At 43.7% G+C, this 27849-nt stretch overlaps 1 protein-coding gene across 1 annotated transcript; it reads right to left on the bottom strand.

Annotated features, from left to right (window-relative positions):
- Positions 1 to 390: 390 nt before the first annotated feature.
- VPS37B (VPS37B subunit of ESCRT-I) lies at positions 391 to 26607 on the bottom strand. Its single transcript, XM_033174775.1, has 4 exons — positions 26425 to 26607; positions 7050 to 7221; positions 6369 to 6451; positions 391 to 1269 (listed from the first exon to the last, which is right to left on the bottom strand). The coding sequence occupies exons 1-4, from the start codon at positions 26527 to 26529 to the stop codon at positions 775 to 777; spliced, it is 855 nt and encodes a 284-aa protein (XP_033030666.1). The 5' UTR covers positions 26530 to 26607; the 3' UTR covers positions 391 to 774.
- Between the last annotated feature and the right edge of the window lie 1242 nt (positions 26608 to 27849).

The following is a 27849-nucleotide window of genomic DNA, read 5'->3' as shown; positions in this document are numbered from 1 at the left end:
GGTCCAAAGATCCATCAAGAGGAGGAAAAACAGGTGTCCATTCACTACTTATTTTTTTTTTTTAAATCCTGAGACTTTCTGGAGGTCATCACGTTTAAAAAAAGTTGATCCCACCACACATTTTAAAAAGGCAATTTAGGGACCTACTTACACTGGCATCATCTCACTGAAATGAATGGGATTACTTCAGCATGGGAAGCACCTTGTCCTGCATTAGGTGCTAAAGCCTCAGTTAGCAAACATCAAACTACAAAATTATTTTCAGAAAGAGTTCGTGTAGCACAAGCACCGAGTCACCAGGGTTGCTGGCTGGTCCATTTTACTGTGTTTTCATAGTCAGAATGTATATGCAACAGCTACCATTTAAATTATCAGAACAGAGGTGTGTTGTTTTTTTTTGCAGAAATAGATTTAAGTTCTTCATGCGCAAATCAAGTAGAGAAAGAAACATGATCCCTTGGGAAGTCACAGTTATTCCACACTGACTTGAAATCTCTTTTAAGAGCTATGCAAGTTCCCACTTAACATGGATACAATCAAATATACAGTTTGGCTGCCCCACCACCCTTCTAAGCAAGTGTTTTATGCAGTTGTTGATTTAAAACAAAACAAAACATGGTGATGTTTTGCAGGATGCACTGACGCACAGGTTGTCAGCTATGATTTCTTGTGTGCAAAGTCTGGAGATTTGCCACTACCCAGGTTTAGTTTGTGGGAGATAAAAGAGTAAAAAGTTCAGCACCAGAACACGAGAGTCAGGGCATGATGGCATCTTCACTGTAGGATAAAGCCAGGGTTTGGTGGGAGGCGAGGCGGTGGTCTTTGGGGCAACGCTGGTGGGTACTGGGGGGTAAACGGAGCTGAATATCCTGGAGGGAGCATTCGAGTAGCAGGTGGAATTCCTGTTCGAGGGGGGAGTGGAGGGTATGGGACACCTGAATAGGGGAGGGCTGGTCCTGCATTCATTGCTGCTGTAAACGGAGTCGGGAAGCGTCCTGCCGGGACTCCTGGCGCCAGGGGTGGCGGTGGAGGATTGCGGCGAGGCAAAACAGAAGGAGTAGCATTTGCCTCTGAAGTCTGAATTGCTGGTGGTGTTTCAGTGGCTCTTGGCTGAGGTGGCACCAGGGGAAGTCTTGGTCCCTTCAGCACCATCTCTTGGAGTTTTTCTATCTTTACACGTCGCAAATGAGCCAGTTTCCTTTGGCTCTGATATTCATCGATGAAGGTGTCCAAAGGAACTTCACCATCCAGAAATTTCTCAGCCATGTTCTGTTGCAAACAAACAAACAAACCATTAGGGGAGGGACACACTGCGGAAATATATTCCCTAATCAAAAAACATCAGGCTCCATCCATCACTGCATCTCTTTCTGCTAAACAGGGAAGGAGAACCTGTGGGCCTCCAGATGTGGTTGGACTCCCAACTATCAGCCGCAGCTAGTATGGCCAATGTCAAGGATGATGGAAATTGTAGTCCATAGTCATCTAGAGGTCCATGGTGGTGACCCATCCCTATGCAAAATGAAGGAGAATATAATTGTCTCAGCTTGCAGCAGCACAACCAATGAGCTGCGCTGCCAAGGCTCGGTCCTTTACCTGGGAAGTCAGACAGTGGCTCAATAGGGCCTACTGTAACTGGCAGGAAATTCCCAAGGTCTCGAGACAGAAATTGCTCTCAGCCCCACTATATAATAATAATAATAATAATAATAATAATAATAATAATAATAATAATAATTTATTTTTACCCCGCCCATCTGGCTGGGTCTCCCCAGCCACTCTGGGCGACTTCCACCAAACATTAAAATACATTTAAAATATCACAGTTTAAAAACTTCCCTAAATAAGATTCTTAACTGCAGGTACCAGGACCAAACCTGGTACCAATTACATACAAAACATGATGCTCTGCCACAGATCAGTAAGGCTTCTGAAACACTGAGCAGCTCTTTTCAAAACATTTACTGCACTTATATCAGCATTTTTTCTCCCAGGAGTTAAGGTGGTGTACATGGTTCTCCTCTTCCTCATTTAATCTCCACAACAACCCTGTGAGGTAGGTTAGGCTAAGAGGCAGTGTGTCATCAGCTCTTTTCAAGGACAGATCTACATCCAAGCAGCATTATAAAACCAATAATCACCTCCCTGTGGCTTTTGCTAGGAGGGTTAAGTTGGTGTTTCCCTGTCTGTTAGAGACAGGAATGTACCGTGACATAATTTTCCAAATGGCCAGCCAAGTTGTGCAAAGGCCATGGGGTATGCTAACTGGGAACATATTAATAGGAATATGGATATTTTAAGTATACAGGCACATATGAAGCTGCTTTATACAGAGCCAGGCCAAACAGTCCACCTAGCCCAATACTGCCTACATTGACTCCCAGCCTCACCTGGAGATGCCAGCGAGATTGAACCTAGGACCTTCTTATTGCAAGGCAGGTGCTCTCCCACTGAATTATGCTAGAGAATACTCTGTGTGACGCTTCCCTACTCCAAACTGGACACATATAACAAGTTACACAGACGGGGTGAATATTGTGAGAGTATATGCTTACTGTTTATACTGTAAATCTCCCTCTGATTCTCAGATGGGCAGGATATAAATTTAATAAACAATGATAAAAGTAATAAAGGAAAATGTTTTCCCCAGAGAAGAGCTAGAAGAAGGCAGAACAGCCATGAGGGACAGTGGACTATCAGTGCATAGTCTGAAGATGACTATTTTCCTCCCACTCCTCTTTCATCTTCAGGGGATTTTCTTTCCTGCACAAGTTACTACTAGCCTTTTTTAAGGCTTCTGAGGCACTTGGAAGCACTGGAAACAGCCTGGGATCGAAGAGAACAATGAAATTAACTTCTGCCCCTCACCTCCTCCACTCCCTCTCTGATCTGAACCTCTAGACACTGTCCATATATTTGCAACCATGACTACCAGAGTACTTTTTTGTTCTTAATATAAGATTCTCAAGATGATTTGCTTAAGAAATTTCGCACTGTTTTTCTGCCAAGAAACTGGCTTTTAAGCCAACTTACATAATTGTGTTACGTGCACCCCACACCAAGCCTTGAAAACATGCAGCTATTTCTTTGCACAATGTGATTGATACAGCCAGGCTCTCTGCACTAGTTCTGTAGCGCAGTGACCAAGGAATTTGCTTGTTTTCAACCCTAAGCAGCTTAAAGCAAGGATAGAGTTTAAAGCAAGGAGGCTGCCATCTGCGGCAGTTATGTAGGCTCTGGAAATTTTTCTAATTCATTTTTTCCCCAGTAAAAAATTGCTACCCTACAGAATCATTTAACTATCATTTAATAAAACAAAGCTACAAACTTTGAAACTACCAGGCTCACTTAATACAGTGTTTTCAATTAGTACCCGCTCATAGTTAGTAATGAATTTATGAAACAGAAAATCTTCTGTGAATTTTTTTTGGGAAAATATTGTGCCCCACACCACTGATCTGCAGTGCATGTGGCCTCCTGAACTACATTAAGATCACAGGCTGTTGAGACACAGGCTGGTGGTGGACCAAGCAAGGTGGAAGGAACTGTCCAGCAGTGCCCAAAATTCAACTCGCCAACAGAGCCAGGAACACAATTTCTGTTAAGTGCTCCGACAAGCTGCTCTGTCCTCCCAGCTAGATTTTCATGTCCATTTCCCTGGCTAAATCTGAGAAGGAATAATGTCACATGCCCAGTTCTACAAGGTCAAGCTGCAGCACTGAATCTTGGGTTCAGAAGGGCTCCAGCAAAACTCCGTATAATGGAGAGACCCTTCCCTACTTCCCAGTTGAGACACTGCTCAAGCGGTCCTGTGAAACAGTCATACTCAGGGAAATATTTAAGTTGGCAGGCTGTTAAAGTAATCTGTATTTTTCTGCAAGCTCGTTTAGGTGAAGTGATAAGCTTGCAAGATTGCATTGAGAACCCAGAGGGGATAAGAGGTCCTCCAATGCCAGAGGCATGTTGGCAACTTGATCTCCTAGGCCGGGGGTCTGCAACCTGCGGCTCCGGAGCCGCATGCGGCTCTTTTACACCTTTGCCGCGGCTCCGGGGCGGATACGCCTGTCCACTTCTCCAGCTGGCCAGCGGCAGCGGCCGCCCTCCAGCTGGCCGGCGGCCCGCCCTCCGGAGGCTGAGGGTGCTGCTGCTGTGCTGCTCTGCTCATGCGTCGTGCCTCGTTTCTGCCAGCGCAGGCGCAGCAGCAGACAGCAGCAGTTTCCCTCCAGAGGTGTGGCTGCTGCTGGTGGTGTGGAGCTGCTGCTGGCTGCTGCATCGAGGCAACGACGAGGTAGGCAGCTGTGGGCTGGGCCAGGGGCGGCGGGTGGTGGGCGAGGGCGAGGGGGGAAGCCCTCCTTTTAAAAATGGTCGAGGAAGCGGCACCTGTTTCCCTGCCGCTGCCTCCTTCACTCCTGGTTCCGCTCGCAGCCTCAGACTGCGCTCTCGCGGGCGCACGTCTCTCTCCGCCCCGGAGCAAGGCCGGGACTCGCCCTTGCCCGGGACCCGCGTCTCAGGAGCCAATGGGTACATGTGTCGTGAGGGGGCTTGGAGGCTCCTAGGAGCCCTAGCACGCACAGCAGGGACGTGGCTGCTTAAAAAGGCTGCATGGAGGAAAAGGCAGTTGTGCGTTCTTCCGCAGCAGCGTCAAGCGGAGCCACCGCCGGACCTCACCAGGCAAGGTTAGTCACGTCGCCCCCACCTTCCAGGGCGTAAAGCTGGGCTGGCTGGGCAGAAACCACCGTCGAGCTCTCTGCCTGCTGTGGGCGGGGGGCTTTGCAACCCCCCAACGAGTCCCTTGGGGTGGGGGACTGGGACTGGGGAGGGGGAGTCCTCTGCCGCTGCTTCCTCAGGTGTGTTGCTTAGGCTGCTGGGCAGAGCGCGGGAGCGCAAGTTGGCCGCCTGCGCCGCGCCCTCCGGTTTGGCCTCTCCAAAGTGGCCTCTCCAAACGCGCGGTGCAAAGAGCGGCGCCTTGGCTTTGCCCCGGTTTGGTTGGGCAGCCTGTGGCTGGAGGAGATCCGGGGGATTCCTCCTCGGCGGCTGAAAGAGGGGCTTGTTCTCTCGTGCTTTCTTTTCTCCCAGTTCTAGGTCACTCGACCCACAATAGCACTTCTTTAGTCTCCTTGCCGCACGCGCTCTGGCAACTTTTCAGGCTCCGGCTTGCGTAAAAACTGGGAAAGCTTTCTCTCGCTTCCTTCCCCCCTCCCCCTCCGATGCTGCTCTCCAACCACCTACCTGCTTGTCACAAGTTTTGGATCCCCCCCCCCACTCCTTGGAAGGGGTTCATTATTGGAGCTGAGCTTGTCCCCAGCTGAAGTAAATGACTTATTGCTCTGCTTCGACCGGGGAGGGTGGGCTGGTAAAGAAAACCAAACCTGAGTAACTTATGCAGAGGCAGAATTTACTAGGTGGGGGAGAAGCCCCTGTTGTGACTTCCAGGTGTTTGGAAGCACGGACAGCCCACCAAAAAGAAAACTTGTGAAAATGCTTCCTTCGTGAGGGCAAGGAGTAATAGGGGTGGAGATGGGCCGAAAGTCCAAAGGAAATGATTTCTTGAAGGGGGAGGATGTACTACGGGAGGCAGCATAAAGGGCTGGTTCTCACAGAGACATGGGTAGGAGAATGACGCCCCAAAAGGTTGCAGTTTTTCCTCTGTCCTGAGTGTGTGTTAGGGGAGCCTTGACAAAGCACTTGTTGGCGTGGAAGAGAGGAGTCCTAACTTGGATCTGTGTTCATGTGCAAAATCTATCGCCATTGTCATTAAGGGGGCAGGGAACTCCCCTAAAAAGGTTTGAACACTATGAACTACTACAGCCACCTGTATGCAAGTCAGCACAAACATCACAGGCTTCTCTGGTGCAATTCTGTGCTTTATTTAGCAAGAGAGGAGGTTGGAAGAGGTGAGCATAGCCTCTGGTCTGGAATATTAAGGGTAAAAGACACTAAGATTATTGTAAAAGCCAGCAGTCTTCAATTAGACATGGGACAAACATTTAACACAAGTGTGCAGTTGAGGACTCATTTAAAAAAACCCAAAAAAAACACCAAATCAAATATTTGTATGCTGTTGCAACCCGCCTTGGATCAGGCTGTGACCTGGTAGTGGTCCCCAGGTTGGATAAAAATGAATGATTTTTTTAAAAAAAAATTCAAAAAAATTGGATTTTTTTTATTTAAATCGGATTTTTTAAATTTAAATCGGATTTTTTAAATTTAAATCGGATTTTTTAAAATAAAATGCAGTGTTATATTTGTTTTAAATGTCGCAGTGGTTTTGCGGCTCCCAGTTTCTTTTTTTTTCTTCAGAAATGGGTCCAAGTGGCTCTTTTTGTCTTAAAGGTTGCAGACCCCTGTCCTAGGCTCTTTTCACTTACCTCAGTGTCTTCTTCAATTTTAGCCCCTTCTGTTTGAAGCAGTGCTAGAAGGGTCTCCAAGGAAGCATTGCTGGATTGTCGGTCTAAATGGAACAAAAATCAGTGAGAGATATTAATCAAAACAAAATTGCTAAATGAAATATTGAACTTCAGACATTTTAGTAAAATAATTCTAAAAATAAAAATATCCCCAATAATGGTTGATCTATCTCAGGGGTGGCTAACCTGCAGTTCTCCAGATGTTGGCCATGCTGGCTGAGCCTAATGGGAGTTGCAGTTCAAAAACATCTGGGAAGTCAGTCAGCCATCCCTATTCTAACTGAATACAGTGGTACCTCTGGTTGCGAATGGGATCCGTTCCAGAGGCCCGTTCGCAACATGAGCAGAGCGCAACCTGAAGCGCCGTGTGTGCGCATGTGTGCACATTCCAGTACTTCCGGGTTCAGCACATTCGTATCCCGTGACGAACGCAACCCACAACGAACACAACCAGAGGTATGACTGTAAATGTGGCAGCCTTAGTTACTTACATTTCTACTGACCCTTAGACAGCAACACCCTATATGCATTTACACCAACCAACTTAGGAATGATAAATATGATTTGCCACAGAGAGTTCTACTGCATGCCCATTCTGCCAGACACTTCAAACAGGAAGATGCAGAAAGAAGGGTTCATTACCTAACTTTGTTTTCTTTATTTGATATGCTTCAAAGATAACCTGCAGTTCTTGATATTTTTGTGTCAATGCAGCCTTCAGGGCATCCAGCTTCGGCTGATATAAGAGATTCCCTTCTGCCAGGCTGCGGTTGCTGGCAAGAGTCATGTCCTTGCTAAGCTGAACATTTTGAGCCTGCAAAAGAGAGAAAGTGTTAAATGGGCAACATTTCTAAGGATTCTATTACTGACTAAACATAGTAGTCAACAGCACATGCTAGTTGTCTACTAACAGGTATACTACCTAGTTGCAGCAAAGGAAAATATGGGACCAGCTAACATTGGTTCCTCCCCTTCCGGTGAGGTAAGGAGGGAGATGAGATGGCAGGATTTGGATCATACAAAAGGCTGGAGACCAACACAGACAGTTGTGACCTAGAGGCAGCATTAGCCATTAAAATGAGGTGGCCCAGTCCACGCACACAGAACTGGTGTTAATTAGGAGGAGGAAAGGACGTGTTGCTATTGGATTTTCTGCCTCACTTGAAAAAGCCTGTATGTGCAGCCTCAAATCAGACTAGCCAGAAATGCTAACTCTCTAAAAATAAACCTGCCATTTTAATCTAGTGGATGAGGGAGGGTAGAGAGAGAGAAGATAGGTTTACAAGAGAGGGGCTTGGAAAACCAAACACTACATGGAAAGTTGGCTTGGCAGAATCTCGCACGAGATCTCTAATAAGATTTGTAGATCAAAGGGGAAATTGTAAGATCTGAACTCAGTCATTCAGCAGAAGTGAACAGCAGGATGTTTCCTCTAATGGGACAGGGAGGACAAGGCCCTGTTTCCTTGATTATACAAATCTGATAAAGAGCTCTTTATTGCATTCAGGAGTTAGCATGCACATAAGCTGCTCTCAAAAAGGACTGGATATCTTCATTTGTTGCCTATATATGCCTCCTACATTTTAATGTACACTCACACCCACACAATTTCTGTCAGTCATTCAAGGCAGCATAAAAGTTAAAAAACTGTATTACAATCTGATAGCTAACACAAATATGGGAAGGGAAGAAGAACATTAAGTAAGTCAGGTACCACCAAGCCTTGCACAAAATGGGCTGCATCCAATTAAGTTTACTCATAGTGAACTCACTGGAATTAATGGGGCCTGCTAGTTACATCCATCAATTCCAATCACAAGCATTGGATACAACCCAGTTGTTACACAGAGATTTCACTTTCTTGTCCTGGTGATCTACCTCAGATCTTTTCAAACGGTGTCGCAACATGTTAGTGTCTCAGCTGCAGTGTGTAGGTGTGTCTCGCAAAAGCTCCCCATGCTCCTCCCTGAGCTGGAAAGGGATTAGTTTAACCTCTGGTTTGCTAGTAAAACTGAATTAGGTAAAGGTAAAGGGACCCCTGACCGTTAGGTCCAGTCGTGGACGACTCTGGGGTTGCGGCACTCATCTCACTTTACTGGCCGAGGGAGCCGGTGTACAGCTTCTGGGTCATGTGGCCAGCATGACTAAGCCGCTTCTGGCAAACCAGAGCAGCACACGGACACGCCGTTTACCTTCCCGCTGGAGCGGTACCTATTGATCTACTTGCACTTTGACGTGCTTTCGAACTGCTAGGTGGGCAGGAGCTGGGACAGAGCAACGGGAGCTCACCCCTTCGCGGTGATTGGAACCGCAGACCTTCTGATCGGCAACCCCTAGGCTCTGTGGTTTAACCCACAGCGCCACCCGCTGTGTCACAAAATGATGCATGTTTAAAAACTGTGTCACTGACGTGAAAGGGTGTGTGTCAGCAGTACACTCAATGCCCTGCTGAATCATTCCTCCTTAATCATACACCAAACTGAAACACCACCCAAGATGTTAAATCACACAATGAATCACACCAAACACCCATCTAATCCTATCCTGTTAATAGGCCTCCTGGAGGAAAGGGCTAATAGCTGCTGAAAGACCCATGGTGGTGAATTGGGAAGTCCTGGACAGCAGCTTTTGGGCACTGTGGGAAATAGATGCTTAGTCAGGTGGGCCATTGATCTCATCAAGCCAGACTCTTCTGACATCACTCCTGAATGGTTTTTTTTTTTTTGGGATATTCCGAGTTTAATTAAGCCTAGTCCACCAACATTCCTTAAACACGAAGTTTAAGATCCACATAAGCCAGGGGTCGGCAAGGCTTACCGGGCATGGGCCGGATCACTCTCACGGAGATCCTCCATGAGCCAGACTGGTGTAGCGCACTGCCAGAAATCGCGTCTGTGCATGTCTGCGCCGCCGCAGATCGCTTCTGTGCGTGCCCAGACGGCACTTGCAAAGAAGCGGTTTCTGGCATCTGGCCATGTGCAGACGTGATTTCCAGAGCCGCAGAAGAGAGCCCCCGCAGAAGAGAGCCCCCACAGAAGAGAGCGGGGGTTTAGCGCAGCGCGCGGGGACTCACCAAGCAGGCGGCTCAGTTTGGGGGAGGCTCATGGGCCGGTTAAGCAACCCTCATGGGCCGCTTCCAGACCATGGGCCTTAGGTTGCCAACCTCTGACTTAAGCTAAGAAAAAAATAGAAAGCGTATGATTGAGAGAGTGGATTTCTTCTTTATATAAATTGTTTATTCTCACATGGCTCACTGCACAATTCCCTTCACCAAGTCTTCTTATGTGACTTGCTCTTAATAATTCTTTCCAATTCATCTGTCTACTATCTCTCCCATCTATTTTTATATCTAGAGGACATTATACACACTAACTCACTCACTCCCAACTAAATCTTTTATATTATGCAAAAAAGCCAAGCTAATGTCTGCTGACTCTGGACATTTAGCTTTCAGAAGCCAGTGTATAACTTAGCATATCACCTTAAACATTTCTGTTAGAAGCAATAAATATCTCTGTGCTCCCAACTGGTAGCACACATGGGTTTGCAAATGTAGCAAATATAGGACTACTTTTCCACCCCATAAATTAACAAAGCTGAGTGTTCCTGCCAGCAGCTTCCTTGTCACATGGGAGCGGTAACTAAAGCTTACTAGGTTTCTCCAACAAAGTTATATCAAGAAGGGCAAAATATGCTTTCCAAGACAGTAAAAAGTAACATTACCTTTCCCCCAAAAAAATTTTTTAAGAATAATTAAATTAATAATTACATATAAAATCATTATTTTAAAATAATTAAGACCAAAAACAGTTAGTATGCACTGTGTGTCAAATACACCAACAGTGGTACACAGCCAAAGTAAATTTTTTATCAAGGATACCAGAGGGCCTCACATGAGAGGCAGCCACACTTGAAATTAGGATTAAGGTCCCATCTGCACTACACATTTAAAGCAGTAGTATATTTATTTATTTATTTATATTTATATTTATACAGTGCTTTTTTCTGGGGGGACCACAGGGGGATGGATACCCCTAAACATTTTGTTAATCTTTGTACTTTTGTCCATTTACTGTATTTATTTCTTCCAATTTGAACTATAAAATGGTGGTTTTCTTGAGTCAAAATGAGAATACACACACACACACACACACACACACACACACACACACACACACATATATATATATATATATATATATATGCACTGGATTTATGTACCACCCTCAGGGCAGTTCATGGCTGATTCCCTGTTGCTAAGAGATTCCCTGTTCCCCTCACAGTTGGTTCCCAGAGTGGTTTAGCAATCAATCCCTCTTTCCAGGGAACTCTGTAAACTGTAGTATTGTAAGGGGAACAGGGGTCTCCTAGTAATTCTCAGCACCCTTAACAAACTGCGGTTCCCAGGATTCTTTAAGGGATGCCATGACTGTTTAAAAGTGGTGAAATATTGCTTTAAATGTATGGTGCAGATGGGACTTCAAACTGATGAGCAAGGAATACACTCCCATTAATGACTATGAGAATCTCCACCAAGCTAGTGACTGATGTTAGGGAAGGAGAGGGGAATTATGTAATTGTCCTTTTTATTACTAGATTCTAAATAAGAGTCAATTATGAAACAGCAGTTGGGTTGCTTAGTTCATGAGCCTTTCCTACCTGCAACAGAGGAAGCAACTCATACTAGTTAAAATACTTTTTGTATCCTCAAGCACATCCTACAAGTTGAGACACAGTGTGGTGGAACAGCATGTCAAACGAAAAGCAGGGATGCAGTAAAGCAGGTCTGCCCCATGCCAGCTCTGTTCCTCTCCAACCCGGCAATTTATAGCCCCAATCCCTGCATGTCCCACCCAATCTCATTATATTTATGCAGTTTCCAGCTCCTGTCAACATCACTAGCTGCTGCTCGCAGGGGGGAAATGCTCAGCTTAACAATTTAAGGACACAAAGTAAGTTATGTGATGAATCTGATTAATGAGACAACTTCATGTGATTACCTGCCATTTTACAGTGCCTCAGCTCCATTTTAGGAGGCAGCTAGCTAGCAAGTAGCCAGTTTTAGCAGAATGTGCCTGTGTCTTATTTTATTTTAAACAACCTGTTAAGTGCAAAGTGTTTCTCTTAAGTTGTACCACACATTAAGGGTCTGGAAAACTCAAGACTGTATGTTGGCCCATATATTACTAGGACAGGAGGAGTTGTCAAATTCTATTCCCATCTTCATCACATACATAATTTGGGAATTCAGTTAAGGCACCTAACTTGTAAGCCACAAATTATTGTGTTTGCAAGCAACCCACTCTTGCTCAGAATGATTCCAGTTTAATGTCTGGGGAAACTCTTGACCATGTGCACAAGGACAAGCATGACTATAAAAAGATGTAAAATATACTTTAAGTAATATAAATGGGAATGATCTCAGGTTCCACTATCCTCAAGAAACCCATGCCATGACCATGGAATACTGCAGCCATAGGAGGACAATCCTTGTCCAAACATCCATTTGGAGGATAAGGATAGCAGCAGCAAAACTTTATTATTTTTAGTTATACACATCCAGAAAATCTAGACAAACTAAAACTGGAATTTTTAGCTTTAACACGCTTATGTTAGTTCTCTCAAAGCATGGCCTCAATGTCACTGGGCACAGAATGGCAACTGCTGTTTATTTCTCCTCCTATATCTTCTTGTTGTGCCAAATTCCCTTTTCTTTCTCCTCAAACTAAACAACTTTTTACCACCTATGAACACCTTTCCACCACTTAAAGAGCTTTTCAAACCTGAAGTACTTTCTCACTTCCCCCAAACCTAACCAGTTCTGCTAAATAAGAATCACTTGTTTGCTAACTCACTAGGCCTGAAGCTTCAATGTTCTACCCATATTAAACTTAGCTTATATATCCATTTGTTATAAAGCTCTTATGCAAGATAAAATCACAGAAACCAAGATAATGTGCAGGGGCATTTATATAAGCAACTCAAAAAACCAGTGGAGAATAAGCCGTGGGCCCACTTACAGCATTACAACACCCAATTGCACCCTTTGTCACAGCAATTCATGTTCTATTTACGTAGCGCTATTACTAAATGATCAGAAATAAACCACACAGCCTCAGTAATCTTTACAGCAACAAATGTTTAATGTCCACATTTCTGCAGGAAAATCAAAGAAACTTTTTTTTAAAAAAACCCACATATATACTGTACAGACAATATAGTATAGCTAAGCCTCATGGGAGATGGAGTCTAACCTCACCCCAGTCCCTGCAGAACACAAGAAATGTGCATCCCTTCCAGCCACCGCTTAGTGACATCGCATTGAAGAATTTCATAACCACCATAAGAAACGGCTCCATTTAAGAACACACAAAGCACTGGCTGATTTTCCTTTCTCAATAGCAAACACACAAAAAACCCTTTAAAAGCAAACGAGTGTAATACACATTCAGTCATATGAACCTATCCAAAGTCATAGTAGCGTGATATTGCCACAGTTGAACAATTTCTCTTTGCAGCCCTAATTTTTCATGGGTTGATGAAAATTACTTCGCCACTTTCATTTCCCCACTTTGCTTTCGTGTATTGTAAAAACCACAAACCAGAGCCCCTTTTATATATATATATATGGACTTTCAGATCCCTATAAACCCAAAATTATCAACTGTGACTAGCATTCTTGACTAATTTTGTGGGCTTTGAGAGTTATTTGCATTTTTCAATATTCAGCAGAGTTTGATGTGGATTAATGCTGCAATGCATTGCTGTTCTGAGCTGCAATTAACAGTAACGTGAGATACAATAATAATAACAACTATTATTTATACGTCACCCATCTGGCTGGGTTTCCCCAGCTACTCTGGGCATATATTAGAACATATTAAAACATCCAAAATTAAAAACTTCCCAATACAGGACTGCCTTCAGATGTCTCCTATAAGTCAGATAGCTGTTTATTTCCTTGACATCTAAAGGGACCGTGTTCCACAGGGTCACTACCAAGAAGGCCCTCTGACTGCTTCCCTGTAACCTTGCTAATCGCAGTGGAGGAAACAGCAGAAGACCCTTGGAGGACCTCAGTGTCTGGGCTGAACAATGAGGGAGGAGACGCTCCTTCTGGTATACAGTGGTGCCCCGCTAGACAAATGCCTCGCTAGACGAAAAACTCGCTAGACGAAGGCATTCGTCGACTCTAGCGGAAGGCAGCCCCGCAAGACGAAAAAGTCTATGGGGCTGCCTCGCAAGACGAAAAGTTTTCGTCTTTTTTTTTTTTTTTTTTTTTTTTCGTGAAAACGCGGCTTGCATTGCCGCTTCGCTAGACGAAAAACCCGCTAGACGAAAATGTTCGCGGGACGAATTATTTTCGTCTAGCAGGGCACCACTGTACTGGGCTGAAGCCGTTTAGGGCTTTAAAGGTCAGTACCAATACTTTGAATTGTGCTCAGAAACACACTGGGAGCCAACGAAGATCCTTTAGGACCGGTGTTATATGGTCCCAGTGGTCCATATAATCAGTCTAGCTGCCACATTCTGGATTAGTTGTAGTTTTCAGGTCACCTTCAAAGATAGTCCCGCGTAGGGCGCATTGCAGTAGTCCAAGCAGGAGATAACCAGAGCATGCACCACTCTGGCAAGAGTCTGTGGACAGGTAGGATCTCAGCTGGCATACCAGAGGGAGCTGATAGACAGCTCCCCTGGACACAGAATTGACCTGCGCCTCCATGGATAGCTGTGAGTCCAAAATGACTCCCAGGCTATGCACCTGGTCCTTCAGAGGCACAGTTACCGCATTCAGGACCAGGGAGTCCCCCACACCCGCCTGCCGCATGCCCCTAAAACCGTACTTCTGTCTTATTCAACCTCAATCTGTTAGCCACCATCCATCGTCCGTCCATCGTCCAACCACCTCCAGACACTCACACAGGACATTCACCACCTTCACTGATTCTGATTTAAAAGAGAAGTAGAGCTGGGTATTATCCACATACTGGTGAACACCCAGCCCAAACCCCCTGATCATCTCTCCCAGCGGCTTCATATAGATCAGGGGTCGGCAACCTGCGGCCCATGGGCTGGATGCGGCCCATAAAGACCGTTTTATCGGCCCACGAGCCACCCACAAACCGAGCCACCTGCTTGGCAAGTCCCCCGCGCACTGCGCTAAACCAGCGCAGCACAGGGACTCACCAAGTGGTGCCGGAAATGGCATCTGCGCACGCGCAGATACCAAAAACCGCGTCTGCGCGTGTCCAGATGCCGAAAACTGCTTCTGCGCAGGCGCAATTTTGGGTGTCTGGGCATGCACAGACGCGATTTCTGGCATCGTGCTGTGCCAGTCCGGCCCACGAATGTTCTCCGTAGGAGTGATCTGGCCCATGGCCGGTAAACCTTGCCGACCCGATATAGATGTTAAAAAGCATGGGGGAGAGGATGGAGCCCTGAGGCACCCCACAAGTGAAAGCCCAGGGATCTGAACACTCATCCCCCAACACCACTTTCTAGACATGACCCAGGAGGAAGGAGCAGAACCACTAAACAACAGTGCCCCCAGCTCCCAATTCCTCTAGACGGTCCATAAGGGTGTCATGATTGTGTCAAAGGCCGCTGAGAGATCCAGCAGAACCAGGAAACAGCTTTCACCTCAGTCTGTGGCCCGCCAGAAATAATCAACCAGTGCAACCAAGGCAGTTTCAGTCCCATGATGAGGCCTGAATCACAACTGGTGTGCCTGGAGTTGTTCAGTGACCACCTGCTCAATCACCGTGTCCAAGAATGGAAGATTTGAGACTGGGTGATAGCTGGCCATATTGACTGGGTCCAGAAATGGTTTTTTAAGAAGCGGTTTAATAACTGCTTCTTTGTGTGGGAAGACTCCCTCACAGAGGCAGGCATTCACCACCCCATGGAGCCTATTGCCCAGTCCTTCCCAGCTCACTTTTATGAGCCAGGATGGGCAAGGATCAAAGAGACAGGCAGGCAGTTTCACTCATCCAAGCAGCCTGTCCACATCCTCAGAGGTAACCTGACTATTTCAGTGTCTAACATGAAAAGGAAGCCAAATCCATTTTTATAAAGAATGAGATTCAAGGAATTACAACAAAATGTTGGCTGGGGACTTCTTTACATTCAACTAAAAATATGAAGACCAAAAAAAAAGGGAATAAAATGGAATTACTGGTATTTCAAATTCAGTTTTTTAAAAAGAGGCTGACATTGTTCAATTTACACTGATTAGCTAAGAATACTTACCACCTGCTTTGCAGATGGAAGTGAAAGTTAAGGGAATGGATAAGACTCCTTGGAATATTAGCAATGCAATGGATTCAAAATCAAACTTCCAAATGGACCTTTCCAGACAGAAGAGGGAACACTCTCCTCATTTATGGCCCCATTAATTTTATGCTGGAACTCTGATAACTGTATTTATATAACATCCACATCACGGCTGAGGGAAAGATTAAGCAACAATCTGGACTCAAGCCAAATTGGAAACTAACTACAGGCCACGTCACATGCGCCAAGAAAAGGGGTAATTAAATAAGAAAGGGAATACAGTCAAACCTTGACTGTTGAATGTAATCCGTTCTGGAAGACCGTTCAACTTCCAAAATGTTCGACAACCAAGGCATGTCTTCCAATTGGTTGCAAGAATTTCTCGTACTCAAGCGGAAGCCGCGTCAGACATTTGGGTTCCGAAAAACCGGAGCATTTACTTCCGGGTTTTAGGCGTTCAGGAGCCAAAGTTTTCGAAAACAGAGCCATTTGAGAACCGAGGTTTGACTGTATTTGGTGGAAAGGTAAAATTCTTCAAAAGCACACCTTTCTGTCAAGGAAGCAAGCCAGCCCAACAGAAACAAACCAGCCTTGTACTAATAATAGTTCCTTGTAACCTGCCAACAAGGCAGGAAAACAGAACAAACTCCTGAGATAAGAACAAGACCAGATTTCAAAGCAGACTGGATTCTAATTTTATAAACAGTACTTTGGATCAAAGACAGGAAGGTGCAGTGTGCAAAACCCAACAAGCTCAATTTTTAAACTGAACTACTGGTTCAGAAAGAAGGCTGACCAGTAAGCCTACAGTGGGCAGGACAGGCACAACAGAGACTCAAACTGCAGGTGCATGTGGGCCATGAAAACCCCAGTGGCTCTGACTGTTTTGCAATGGTTGCTCTTGCCCTGCCTGTATCAACGTGGACTGGAGCAAAGCACTTAGAGAGTCAGAGTGTAAAGTCCAGCTGAGGTACTGACACTAATCCCATTTCCATTCTCACATTTGGGTGTGTACGTATACAGCAGCAGATGGGCTTGCACTCCAGTTTGCTTCAGAACGGTGTGATTTTCTTATAAACAGATTAGGAAAACTGGCTCACTTCTTCTCCCCTCTTAGAAAATCTTAAGAGTTATTCACAGGGCTTAAACAAAAGTGCTTAGATAGCAGGCCTAGACTTATTTTAGAGCAGGGTAAGGGGTTTGTGTATTTTCACTGTAGGTTATGATTAAGTAATAACCCTATTGGCGAGCAGCTGCCATCTGGAGCTCTGAGGTTCCCCCCTCCTGCAAGAATATACTTTCTTTTGTGTTTTGAAGGGGGAAAGGAGAAGGGGAAAAACTGATGTATGTAAAAACAACAAGTTTCCTACCACAAAATTACCAGATAACTACAAAATAGTGACTCATATGCAGGATTTGCCAAGCTGAGTTGTGGGAAACAATGCTGGCCCACAAGGAACTATACCAAGGGTACAACTAGAAATACCTTCTGAAATGTGATATCTGAATGAGACTAATCCCAATTGCTCATCACAATCTGGCAAACCAAGTTATAATCATAACCTCGCTTTGGGAGAAGCTACAGAAAGGAATTCTGTCAACATTTCCTTAAGAATTAAAAATAATAATAACAAAGGAGTCTTTCAGCTACTCTCAACTTTTTACCAGGATAGCAGCTGCTTAATATTAATCTTGATTTTTAATTTCAGAGATCCTTCTCTACTGCCCCAATACTAGAACTGCACATTTAGTTCACATACTTCCATATAAGTTATAACAGTAAAAAACAAAAAACGCAGCTGGATACAATCTCAGAAAACATTAACTGCTGCTCTGATGGACAGGTTTTTAGTCAACCAAATCAGAGGTTTTTGTGTACACGGACCTTTTGGTTTACTTCCTTCACTGCTGCCACGTCTGTTTCTAGATGAAGCAGAAGAGCCACAGTCTTACCCTTCAATGTGCTCCAAGGCTTTGGCCCTCTTCTCTTTCCTCTTCTGTGAGGACACCTCCCTGCGCCCATGACCTTTACTCCTCTAGAACCACCACCTTCAGCCGTCTGAAGGTCTCCTATTCCCTTAAAGAGTTGCACCTTTCCTCCATTGCTGATCCTGATTGCCTAGAATTGCCTCCCACTTGTGTGATGACACTTCTCACTTGCTTTTACCCTTCCCCACAAGCTTCTCTATCAACCCCCTGGTTCAATCCCCAGTTCCCATGCCCTAATACAACCAAACCTTAGCACAGGTACTAGAGTTAACAGGCACCATATATTTACTATTTGTTTTTATTGCTTTGTTCTATTTATCAATCACTGGGAATATAACTGATGGGTGGTAGCCTATAATGTACTCTTCCTGTTTACCCCTGCCTCCCACCTCATCATTTCCATTGTTAATTTTTATATTGTAAGATCCTCAGGATATCGACCTGTGCACATCTAATTGTGCGCTCTATCACTGAAGAGAACGGATTGCAACATGAACTCCCTTTCTCCAACTTCACAAAAAGAAACAGTGGGAAATACTTCCTGTTTTAGGAAAGACTGTGGTGGGAATTTTGGAAGTGTGGGTTTCTTCTTATTATTAGACAGTATGTGCACTTACCTAAGGTGGGTCAATAACATTTCATGTTCTGTTTTTGTACGTTTTGGGATTTCAGCAGGTACAGTTTCTTGACTCTGCATAAGAACTACTATGAGTAAATTTCCTTTTCATCTGGTCACGCAAGAGGAGTGGGGAAACTGCAGCCTTTCACTTAATTTCATGCAGGGAGAAGAAACTGGGGGGGGGGACTCCCCTTGCAAGTAGTAATTTCAGATCTCTGAGAAGAGGAATCTACTATCCCCACAGTGCAGCCTTAGAGAGATAAAGGGGTGGCCCCTCCCACTGCCTACATATGATCCAGATCAACCTAGGGGAAAAGCAGCCCTCACCTCTGTCCTAGAGACAAAAGCAGGAAGGGGGACAAATATAATTAAAAATTAGTGGGTAAAACATTGAAAGGCTTTGTGGTCAGTAAAGGTTGGAGATCTAACAGAATAATCAAAGGACAATTTTCTGCAATGCTGCTGTTTAATGACCCATAGTGTCCCTGCCTTGACTGCAAACAGAGAAACAGAGCACATCCTGGTATCCCTCTTCCCTCCCTAACCCAGACATTTTTTGTTCTCTATATAACAAGGAAGTGACCTCTGTTTACAAAGCGCAGAGGGAGAAGCCCTATTACGCAAGCTCATATTCTATTGTACCAAGTTATTTTAAGGTGGTGTATGTTTTTATCTAAAAGCCCGTTTGAAAAAGCACTCTGTCAGTCCAGAAAGCTTCTTAGAAATATGGAGTAGGAACTCTTCCACAGGAATTCCACCTGTCCCCTAACTTGAATCATTTGGAGTAGGTTCATGTTACTGCAGGAATCAAATCAATACCATGACTATTGTTTGTCAAAAGTCCAACCCATTTGCAATATTCTGAGCCACAACTATTCACCTTGAGGAATAAAAAGTGCATCATAAACTTGAAGGTGGAACCAATTTTACATGTATTACACAGCTTCAAATTAGTGGCAAACCCAGCAAAATACTGAAATTCAAAGCAATACTTGGCTGGAAAAATCAAGGATAAAGTAGAAACAAAGGAAGCAAAAATATATCTGCATCATTGCAACCCAACACTCATGTGGGTCTTGATTCTGAGTAGGTTAAGCATAGGATTGCCCTGTATATTTAACAGAAGAGAAGTGGGCCTTTTCACTGAGGCTAGGTACGGTAATGTTTCACACTTATGCAACTGATCATTGAGACCAATTTTAAAAGTTACATTTTGTGATTTAAAATAATCTTGCTGAGCTGTTTTTCAAGGAAAGAAATACAGCAGATATTAGATATACAGCAAAGAATCCTCTAGTACCTTTAAGACTAGAAAGTTATAAGCTTTCACAGACTACAGTCCACTTCTTCAGATGCAGCAGATTAACATTTCCCCCGCCCTCCCCAACAGGATATGGTTTCAAAATTTTCTGCCCTTTTCCCAGCGCTCAAGCTTACTACAGGTCCAGCAGCTTCCATTTTGGCCACCCAGCAAACATTTTACCCAGGTCCTCCTCTGAATTTTCCCCCGTTTCAGAGTTTATTGCATTAGTTTGCAGGTACACACATAACCCTTGTGGTGCTCTCAAAGATCATCAGATTGTTTCCTGAATTTTCATAGACTAATGTCAACCCCTTCTGAGACATGAAGAGATATTACACACAACATTACCCTGTCTGCACACATTTTAAAAATCAGTTGGCAAATCTTCTGTGTATCTTATTTAGTTCAAGACCACAATACCTTATGCCACAATAAGATGCCAAAGGGCATGCTTTCATATGCCCAGTTTTATTGCTTTTTTCCCTATTACTGCCTTGTGTTGGTGCAAAACTAAGCCTTTGCAGTATCACCCCAAACTGCCCCTAATGTCCTATTCTGGATAATCTCACTAAAACTGCGCAATGAGACTGTATTATTATGCCAGGGTGACATAAGTTTATATCTTGTAGACATAGGCTTTTCCTAATTGATGACCACAAGAGAGAAGAGAAAGCCTGTAGTTATAGGCATGTTTAATTAGTAGCCTTAAAACCTAATTTAATGTTGGCAAAAGAGAACATGACCACATTCATAGTTGAGATGAGGAACAGCACTATGGAGCCAAGGACTTCAGGCATCTATTACCGGCAACTTGTTTCTTCTTCTTTTGACATCTGTCTGCAAGTAGACATGGGACTGTTCATTAAAGCCCTACCAAATTTACCATCCCTGAATCTTTCAGGGATTCAGTCAAGAACACAATGATATATAGCAATTACAATTAAAATCTTGGAAGAATGATGAACAAATATTGACCACAAAGTCTAACTCCCTTAACAAAATCCAATACAGCCAATGAAACTAAGACAAAGACATACAGTACCAGTAAAAAAAACAACCCATCAGGTAAAAACCTTTTAAAGCATCCATATTTTCACTAGTCACCTAAAATAATACAGTGACAATACAGCTACTGGTAAGCACAGAGTACTCATGCGGGGGTGGGGGTGGGGGGAGAGACCTAGTCATTCCAGGTTCAAGGGCTATGCATAGGTCTAAATATCTTAAGATGGTAATAAGAATGACAGCTCAAGATCACTGTGGAAGTACCGTACCAAAGGAACGGAGGAAAGCTTGGATCCTGCTGAGAACAAGGGAAAATTCAACAAGAAGCCGCATCATCCAAACACCTCCACACAAAACTCCGAATTCCATTGCCACTAGTATAGCTTGAGAAAGAGACTGCACATGAAGAACACCTACTGGTTTTATTTCACATGCATATTCATTTGCCGAGAAGTCACACAACCCCACAAACACTCCAAATGGCATCTCTGATGCTTGCTAAGCAACAAAGGAAGAAAACCTATCATCAAGTTTACTCAGCACACAGAATTAAAAAAGATATTCAGCTATGCCCCACTAGGAACCTGCCTTATACAGAGCCAAATAATTGGTCCACCTAGCTCCAAAGTGTCCACGCAGACAGGCAATGGCCTTCGAGACAAGAGTCTTTCCCAGCCCAAGATGAAATTGCCAATGTAGATTAATAATGAATTTCAGAAGGAGGAGATCGAGGGAAGTCACCCTCAAGATGTGAGAGGAAATTTGAAAAGAATGTATAAGAAATTTTTTATGTTTGGTATTTGTATGTGTTTTTGTATTTCTAGGAATTCAGAATATCTATATTTACTCTACCTAGGCAAGGTTGAAATTCATAACATTTCAAGTTGGTTCCTAGGCAAACTAATCAAATATTTTCCCTGCCCAGTCTTCGACACTGAGTGAATGGTATTCATACAATGACTGTCAAGAAAGTTACAACCAGTGAGATTGCAAGAAAAGTTTGCACTGTAGAGTACCTATGCTCAGGACTCATTAGCCATGCCCTTTTTGGGGGGTTCATTTTTTCAACAATGCTCTCTAGTTTTCCTCCTCCCTCTGACAGGCATCTGCATTCTATAACCACTGAACATGCTCACTATATTCTTTTTAAGGTCCCCTCCCTTAAATAAATTTTGTGGTTCTGAAAACCTTGAGGTAGCCCAAAGCCTTGCAATCCCTTCCTTCTCTGCATGGATGGTGCTGTTTTGGCTGTATAAAGAATGAATGCTTTTGCTGTATATAGAGGAATACCAGCACATCGAAGAATACCATTACCACCTTACAATACAAAGCAAGAGCATCAGGCAACATACATGACTTCTCACATACTTGAGAGTGAGTCCTACTTGAACTCACTTCTAAGTGAACACAGTCAAGCTGAAATATTAAGCTAGCCTTTGAAAATAAACAAGTTATTGAAAACAGTCATACCTCTGGTTACGTTAGCTGCGGGTTGCGTTCGTCACGAGATACGAACGGGCCGAACCCGGAAGTACCGGAACGGGTTACTTCCGGGTTCGACGAATCGTGCATGCGCAGAAGCGCTGAATCACACTTTGCGCATGCACAGAAGCGCCGAATCGCACCGCACACGTGCGCAAACACAGCACTTCATGTTGCGAACGGGGCTCCAGAACGGATCCCGTTCGCAACCAGAGGTACCACTGTAAACTTTAGCCCACTCTGTCTAAAGCTACTACCTGCTTCCCCCCAAAAATAAATTATCTTTTTAAGATGTCAGATGATACAAGACAAGAAGCACCTGAGTGCTTGCATTTCCTTATGATTTTTCACTTCTTGCTTCTTAAGACATTTCACTCCCATTTCTATTACTATTTGCTTTTATTTATTTTTTAAAAAAACCATTTATATACCTCTCTATCATTAAAATATATCAGCAGTTTACAACAATATAAAAACAAAACCACTAAAATCATAAAAAGTGACAAACAAGTAACAAACAAAAATAAATTAAAAACAAGCATCAATAAACCATTGTGGGGGATATATGCCTTCACACTGCGGAAAGCAGAAAAGGACAGTGGATAAATCAGCAGGGGAGGGAGGTGGGAACTTGCAGAACATGCCTGATTGCTTAAGCATGGCTAGGGAACATCACACTTGTGCTGGACCTACACAGATACTGTAGTATTTTGGAAGGTTCTTTTGACCAGAACACATAGAAACATCAAGTTACATGTATGTATACACACAGAGAGGATCAGCCCAAGCAGATTCACTAAACAGGACAGCTCATGCAACGGAAGGATAATTTACATCTATTCTATGAGGAATAGACACAACATGCAAAAGGATGAGCAAGTTTGCAATTAAGACACTTTTATTTCAGACTTGTATAAAATAAAAGCAATAGGCAATGAAGAGTTCATGCAAGATTCATATCTGGGTCTGATTTGACAGTCAACCTTCTTCACAACCCTTCATTTATGCTGGGGCTGTTTGGTTCTCATTCTGATAAACAATATTAACCCCAGGAGCCTCTGCATCTGCAGAGCAGGAAGTGATGCCTTGATTTGCAGGTGGAACTCACACCTCTGCCACACTTTGTAAGCATCATTTTCTTCCGCAACCAATGCAAAAACAGTCATGCAAAAATATTGTAGAGTAACCAAGCTACAGTACAAAGGCACAGCCCTCTGAAAACTAGGTTTGCTTCACCCAGTTCAGTCTCTGCAGAGATCTAAACTTTAGAATGTATAGGGGGTTCTTTGTTCCTGAAATCTACATGGCTGTTTTATTTATATTTTACTGACTTTATGAAATGTAAGCCTCCTTGTATTGTCTATTCCTAAAGCGGTAGCAGATAAATAAATTTATACATAACTTATGCAGACCCTCTAAACACTTGGGCACTTTGCTTTTTTCATGTTTGCCTTAACTGAGAACTACGAACAGATCTTAGTTTCATTCTGCTGCAAGTTCCCTTATAGCCTTGAAAACAAGAGGAGTATTTTCAAAAAGCTGGATACAATCTTAGTTACAGTGAGCATTTCTATAGCTTAGCACAATGACTTTTCAGACCTGTGGCCTCCCCACTCTCCCCCCCCCCCATAGGCTGGCTTTTGAGTTCTGTACTAGCGGTTACCAAGGAGTGACTGGAAACTAGAGATCCTCCCTCCATTTATAAATTCCAGACAACAAAAGAGCACAGAGAGAAGCAGCAAAGATTTCTGAGGATTCAAAAGCCCTTTATTTGACAAATGACTACGGTACATTACCCAGATCCCAGAAACCAAATTAAGTGAGGAGTGGGCGGGTGGGTGGGAGGAAAAAGTTGACACTACATTTACGAGCCTCAAAACTGCAAAACAAATGGAAAGAAAGTGAGAAGACTTGTGTCTGAAAGGTGTGGATCTGGTTAATTAGCAAAGCTAATTTTTGCTATATTTAATAGGAAGAGAAAAGATATAAACTGTTTTTCTGATATCCAAGGGAGTTTGCTTTTACAAAGGACAAATAGCTAGATTAACTTACACTGAAGAAATTTCTTCAATGCATTTCCTTGTGTTTGGAAGTCCAGGACACTGGTTATGTAGTCAACTCAAAAAGCAATGAAGAACTGCTTTTGTTCCTAAACAAAATGGGGAGGGTCCAGCACTCAATTCATAGAGAAGCAAAGAGGGCTCATGATGTTCCCCTTAGTTGCAATTATTACTGGAGTGGGGTGGTATGATTTAGCCAGAAGTGAAAGAGTGTCAAAAGGAAGGGGTTTGTGAATCTTACCTTCTCCCTACCTTTCTCTCATCTTCCTGGAGAAGAAGGGGCAGAGAAGAGAGCACTATTATCTGCCACTGAAGCAGCTGAAATAAACAATGAATTCAAGCTACCCCCACGGGAGTATAATTACCATATATCCTTCCTTTTAAGATAGTGCCCTTTATCTCAAATACATTACAACTCCAGAAGGACATAATGGGTGCTTTCATTTTTTCAGAACCAATCAGGTTCTACAGGACAAGAAAACACAGACAGGGTAGCTCTCATTATAAGGTTTTTATTAGGGTATGTCAGACCCACAAAGGTATTTCCGTGTATCAGAAGGCAGTTGTGTAGGCAAAGTCTCAGTTTCTCACTCACCTACCTCCACAACATAATTCTAAACCACTCTCTCCTCTGCTCCCTAATCACTCATAGACAAGACACCTCTCACCCACCAAACATACCGGTAAATTCTAATCTTACACTAGCAAGACAGCTGCAAGGCCTGATCCAACTCATGTGAGATTAGTCATACTTAAAGCAGAAGGGTCATTCTGAAAATGGAATTCACTAAACAGGGACACACCTGTCCCTTACTGTTTGCAGTACAGTACTGTACTGTATCTCGCAATGGGGTGGGAGAAAAGCTCAACACACAGTTGAAGAGACCCCCAAAAGAAAAATTGCCCAGATCTTAACACAGTCCCAAACATTTCAATAACAGGAAAGGAGGAGTATTAATTCAGCATTAAAGGTTGGAGAAAGACAATGAGGAAGGCTAGCTAAGTTTCATGACCACCCCCACATCCCAATGGCAAAACAGCAAATAGTTTGAGAGGAAAAAAGGCAGATCTAAAATGGAGAAGGGTGCCCTAATCTGCGTATGTCTCTACCCAATCTGCCCCCAACCTCAATCCCTAAAACCATACAACACAATGGGGCTGGACAGGAAAAAGAACACCTAAGCACTGATTTCCCAGACAACAAAGACAAAAAAGTTCAGTTGTAAAACATAAGACTCTTAAACTCAGAGTCATGGGTTCAAGCCCCGTGTTGAGCAAAATATTCCTACATTGCAAGGGATTTCATACAATTCTATGATTCTATGAAATGGGGGCAATTAATTTAAGACTAAGGTCCCTTCACCACCTACATGAAGAGCAGGTGACTGCAGATGCCATACATGCATAATCTTCCTTCTCTCCCCATCAATTTTTCATTGGGCTAAACTACTATGAACACTACACACAGGGGAGTAAGCCCCACTTAACTTGATGCGACTCTAAGAGTCAATACAAACAGAACACTAAGCAACTCAATACTGTATATTTATTGTTAGATTATGTTGTTGGGGTATAGCAGCAACCCTGTGGATCCTTCCTCGGGAGTCAATCCCATAGCCCTACTTCCAAGTAAACACATACATGATCAAACTGCAAGCATATTAAATAGCAGGTTTGTGCTTTATCAACATTAAACATACCTTCTTCCCCCTCCTGTTAACAAAAGCAAACTAAAAACGCCTAAAGCCCAGAAGAACATCAAGGATTGTTAGGTATGGTTTGGTTTAATGAACTTCCTATGTGGCTTCTGAACAGAGAAGCAACTAGTACCTTTACATCACAAGGATGGTAAACAAAAGCAACTGCCACCACTAAATATTAAGTGCCAACACACTCGTGGCTAATATACTAAGCATTCCGCATCAATACTGCAAACTTATTTTATTTGCTTACAGAATTTACACACCGCCCCGTTTTCACAAAGTTTTCTGGACGACTTTGCACTAAGTTGTGTGTGTGTGTGTGTTTTATATTATTAAAAAAAAAACTTATTCAGAGTAAATCCTTAAAGCCTGAAGTTAGAGGGATCCAGCAGAAATGAAAACCAACCGCACCCTTAAAGTAAACACGTAAGACTTTAACGCCGGTGTTGAACCGGGGGGAGTAAATATTAAATTAAATTAATCTTCTGGCGAGAGGAGGAAGACAGACACCCCCCAACCCGCCGGTTCCCAAGGCAACGTGACAGGGCTGGCGCCCCCCTCTCTCCCCCGCAAACCACCCTACCTCCTCCATCTCTCTGGCCATGCTCTGGAGCTGCTCCTCGTCGTCCAGCAGCTCGTTCAGCTGGTGAAGGCTCAGGCCCTCCAGCCGCCTCACGTCCACCGCCATGGCGGGAGAGAAGGAGAGGGCAGAGGAAGGCGAGGAAGGCAGCACTCGCCCGGACTCCGCTCCTCTCCGCTCACCTCCCTCACTCGCCCGCCCGACTCCCGCAGCAGAGGCTGTTCCTGCCCCTCCCGCCGCCGCCTGGAGCTCCACCGGAAGTGCTGCGACCGCTCTTCCCTCGTCTCCTCTCCTCCCTCCGGGCTTCTCTCGACGCCAGAGGGAGGGGGAGGAGTCTGACGTCACCCTTCTCCTTTCCTCCCCCACACCGCCTCGGTCGCCACAGTTGCGGCACGTGACTGGCGGGGAGGGGAAAGGGAAAAGAGGCGGGAAAAGCGCGCGCGCTCACTCTGAAGAGAACTTTCAGCACCGCTTTTCTTTTAACTTTGTTTGCAATTCAATATTTAAATTTATGAGTGTTTCTATTCTTTATTATTATGTTATGTTTATGCATATTTTGCCTCCTCTCTCGCTCTGTATATATAGTTAGTTACCTCTTTTCCATCTGAAGACGCTTCAGGTGACTAACGAAAGTGAGAAACAGATTGAAAAATAAATTAAAAACGCAACGTTATTTAAATTTTAAAAATGAAAGTTTCCGGAAAGCATAGTTTTTGTTAGTTTATCATACGTAGGGAATATTACTGTATATATACTGTACCCTGTACAAATGGGGTCAATCTGCATTTGTGGCTGAGGAAAAGTTGGTAAAAAAAAAATGAATACTGTACTCTCAACAATGAAACAAATCAAACATGCAGGAAATTGTAAAAATACAGAATGCCATCTGAGATAAAACTTGTTTTTCTCATTAGCTGTATAATATTTCTGTTTTTCATACAACTTGAAGATTTCTCTTTCAGTGACTTTTCAACACCTTACTGATCAGCTGTTTCAGCTATTCCTCTCAACTTCTTGCTGATCAGCTGCTTAAATTCCCACCTTGTGCTGATCTTGCTGTTTTAAACTGGGGGTTGGGGCATCAGCATTTTAGAGGTTTGCTTTTCTTATTAATCTTGCATTCTCCACTGCTGCCACCACCTTTTTTGCCTGTAAAATGCTTTGGTTTGTTTTTTGATAAAAGTGAAATCAGTGCTAATAACAGCATGCCATTTAAAATGGTCAGAGATACTGATATTAAAAGATAGATGGTGTTATCTGGACGGCAAATTTTCTACAACCTTGGTGCAGCCACAGAAAAGGCCCTACCTGCCCGCACACCAACAGAAGGGGGCACGTAGATCAGGGACACCTGAATGTGCAAGCAGGATGAGAAGGCAGTCCAAGTGCCAGACTACTTTTAAGAATTTCTCAAAGTGATTAAGGTCA

The sequence above is a fragment of the Lacerta agilis genome, chromosome 17, assembly GCF_009819535.1.
Source record: "Lacerta agilis isolate rLacAgi1 chromosome 17, rLacAgi1.pri, whole genome shotgun sequence".
Classification (NCBI taxonomy): domain Eukaryota; kingdom Metazoa; phylum Chordata; class Lepidosauria; order Squamata; family Lacertidae; genus Lacerta; species Lacerta agilis.
This window is presented reverse-complemented; position numbering and strand designations above follow the sequence as displayed.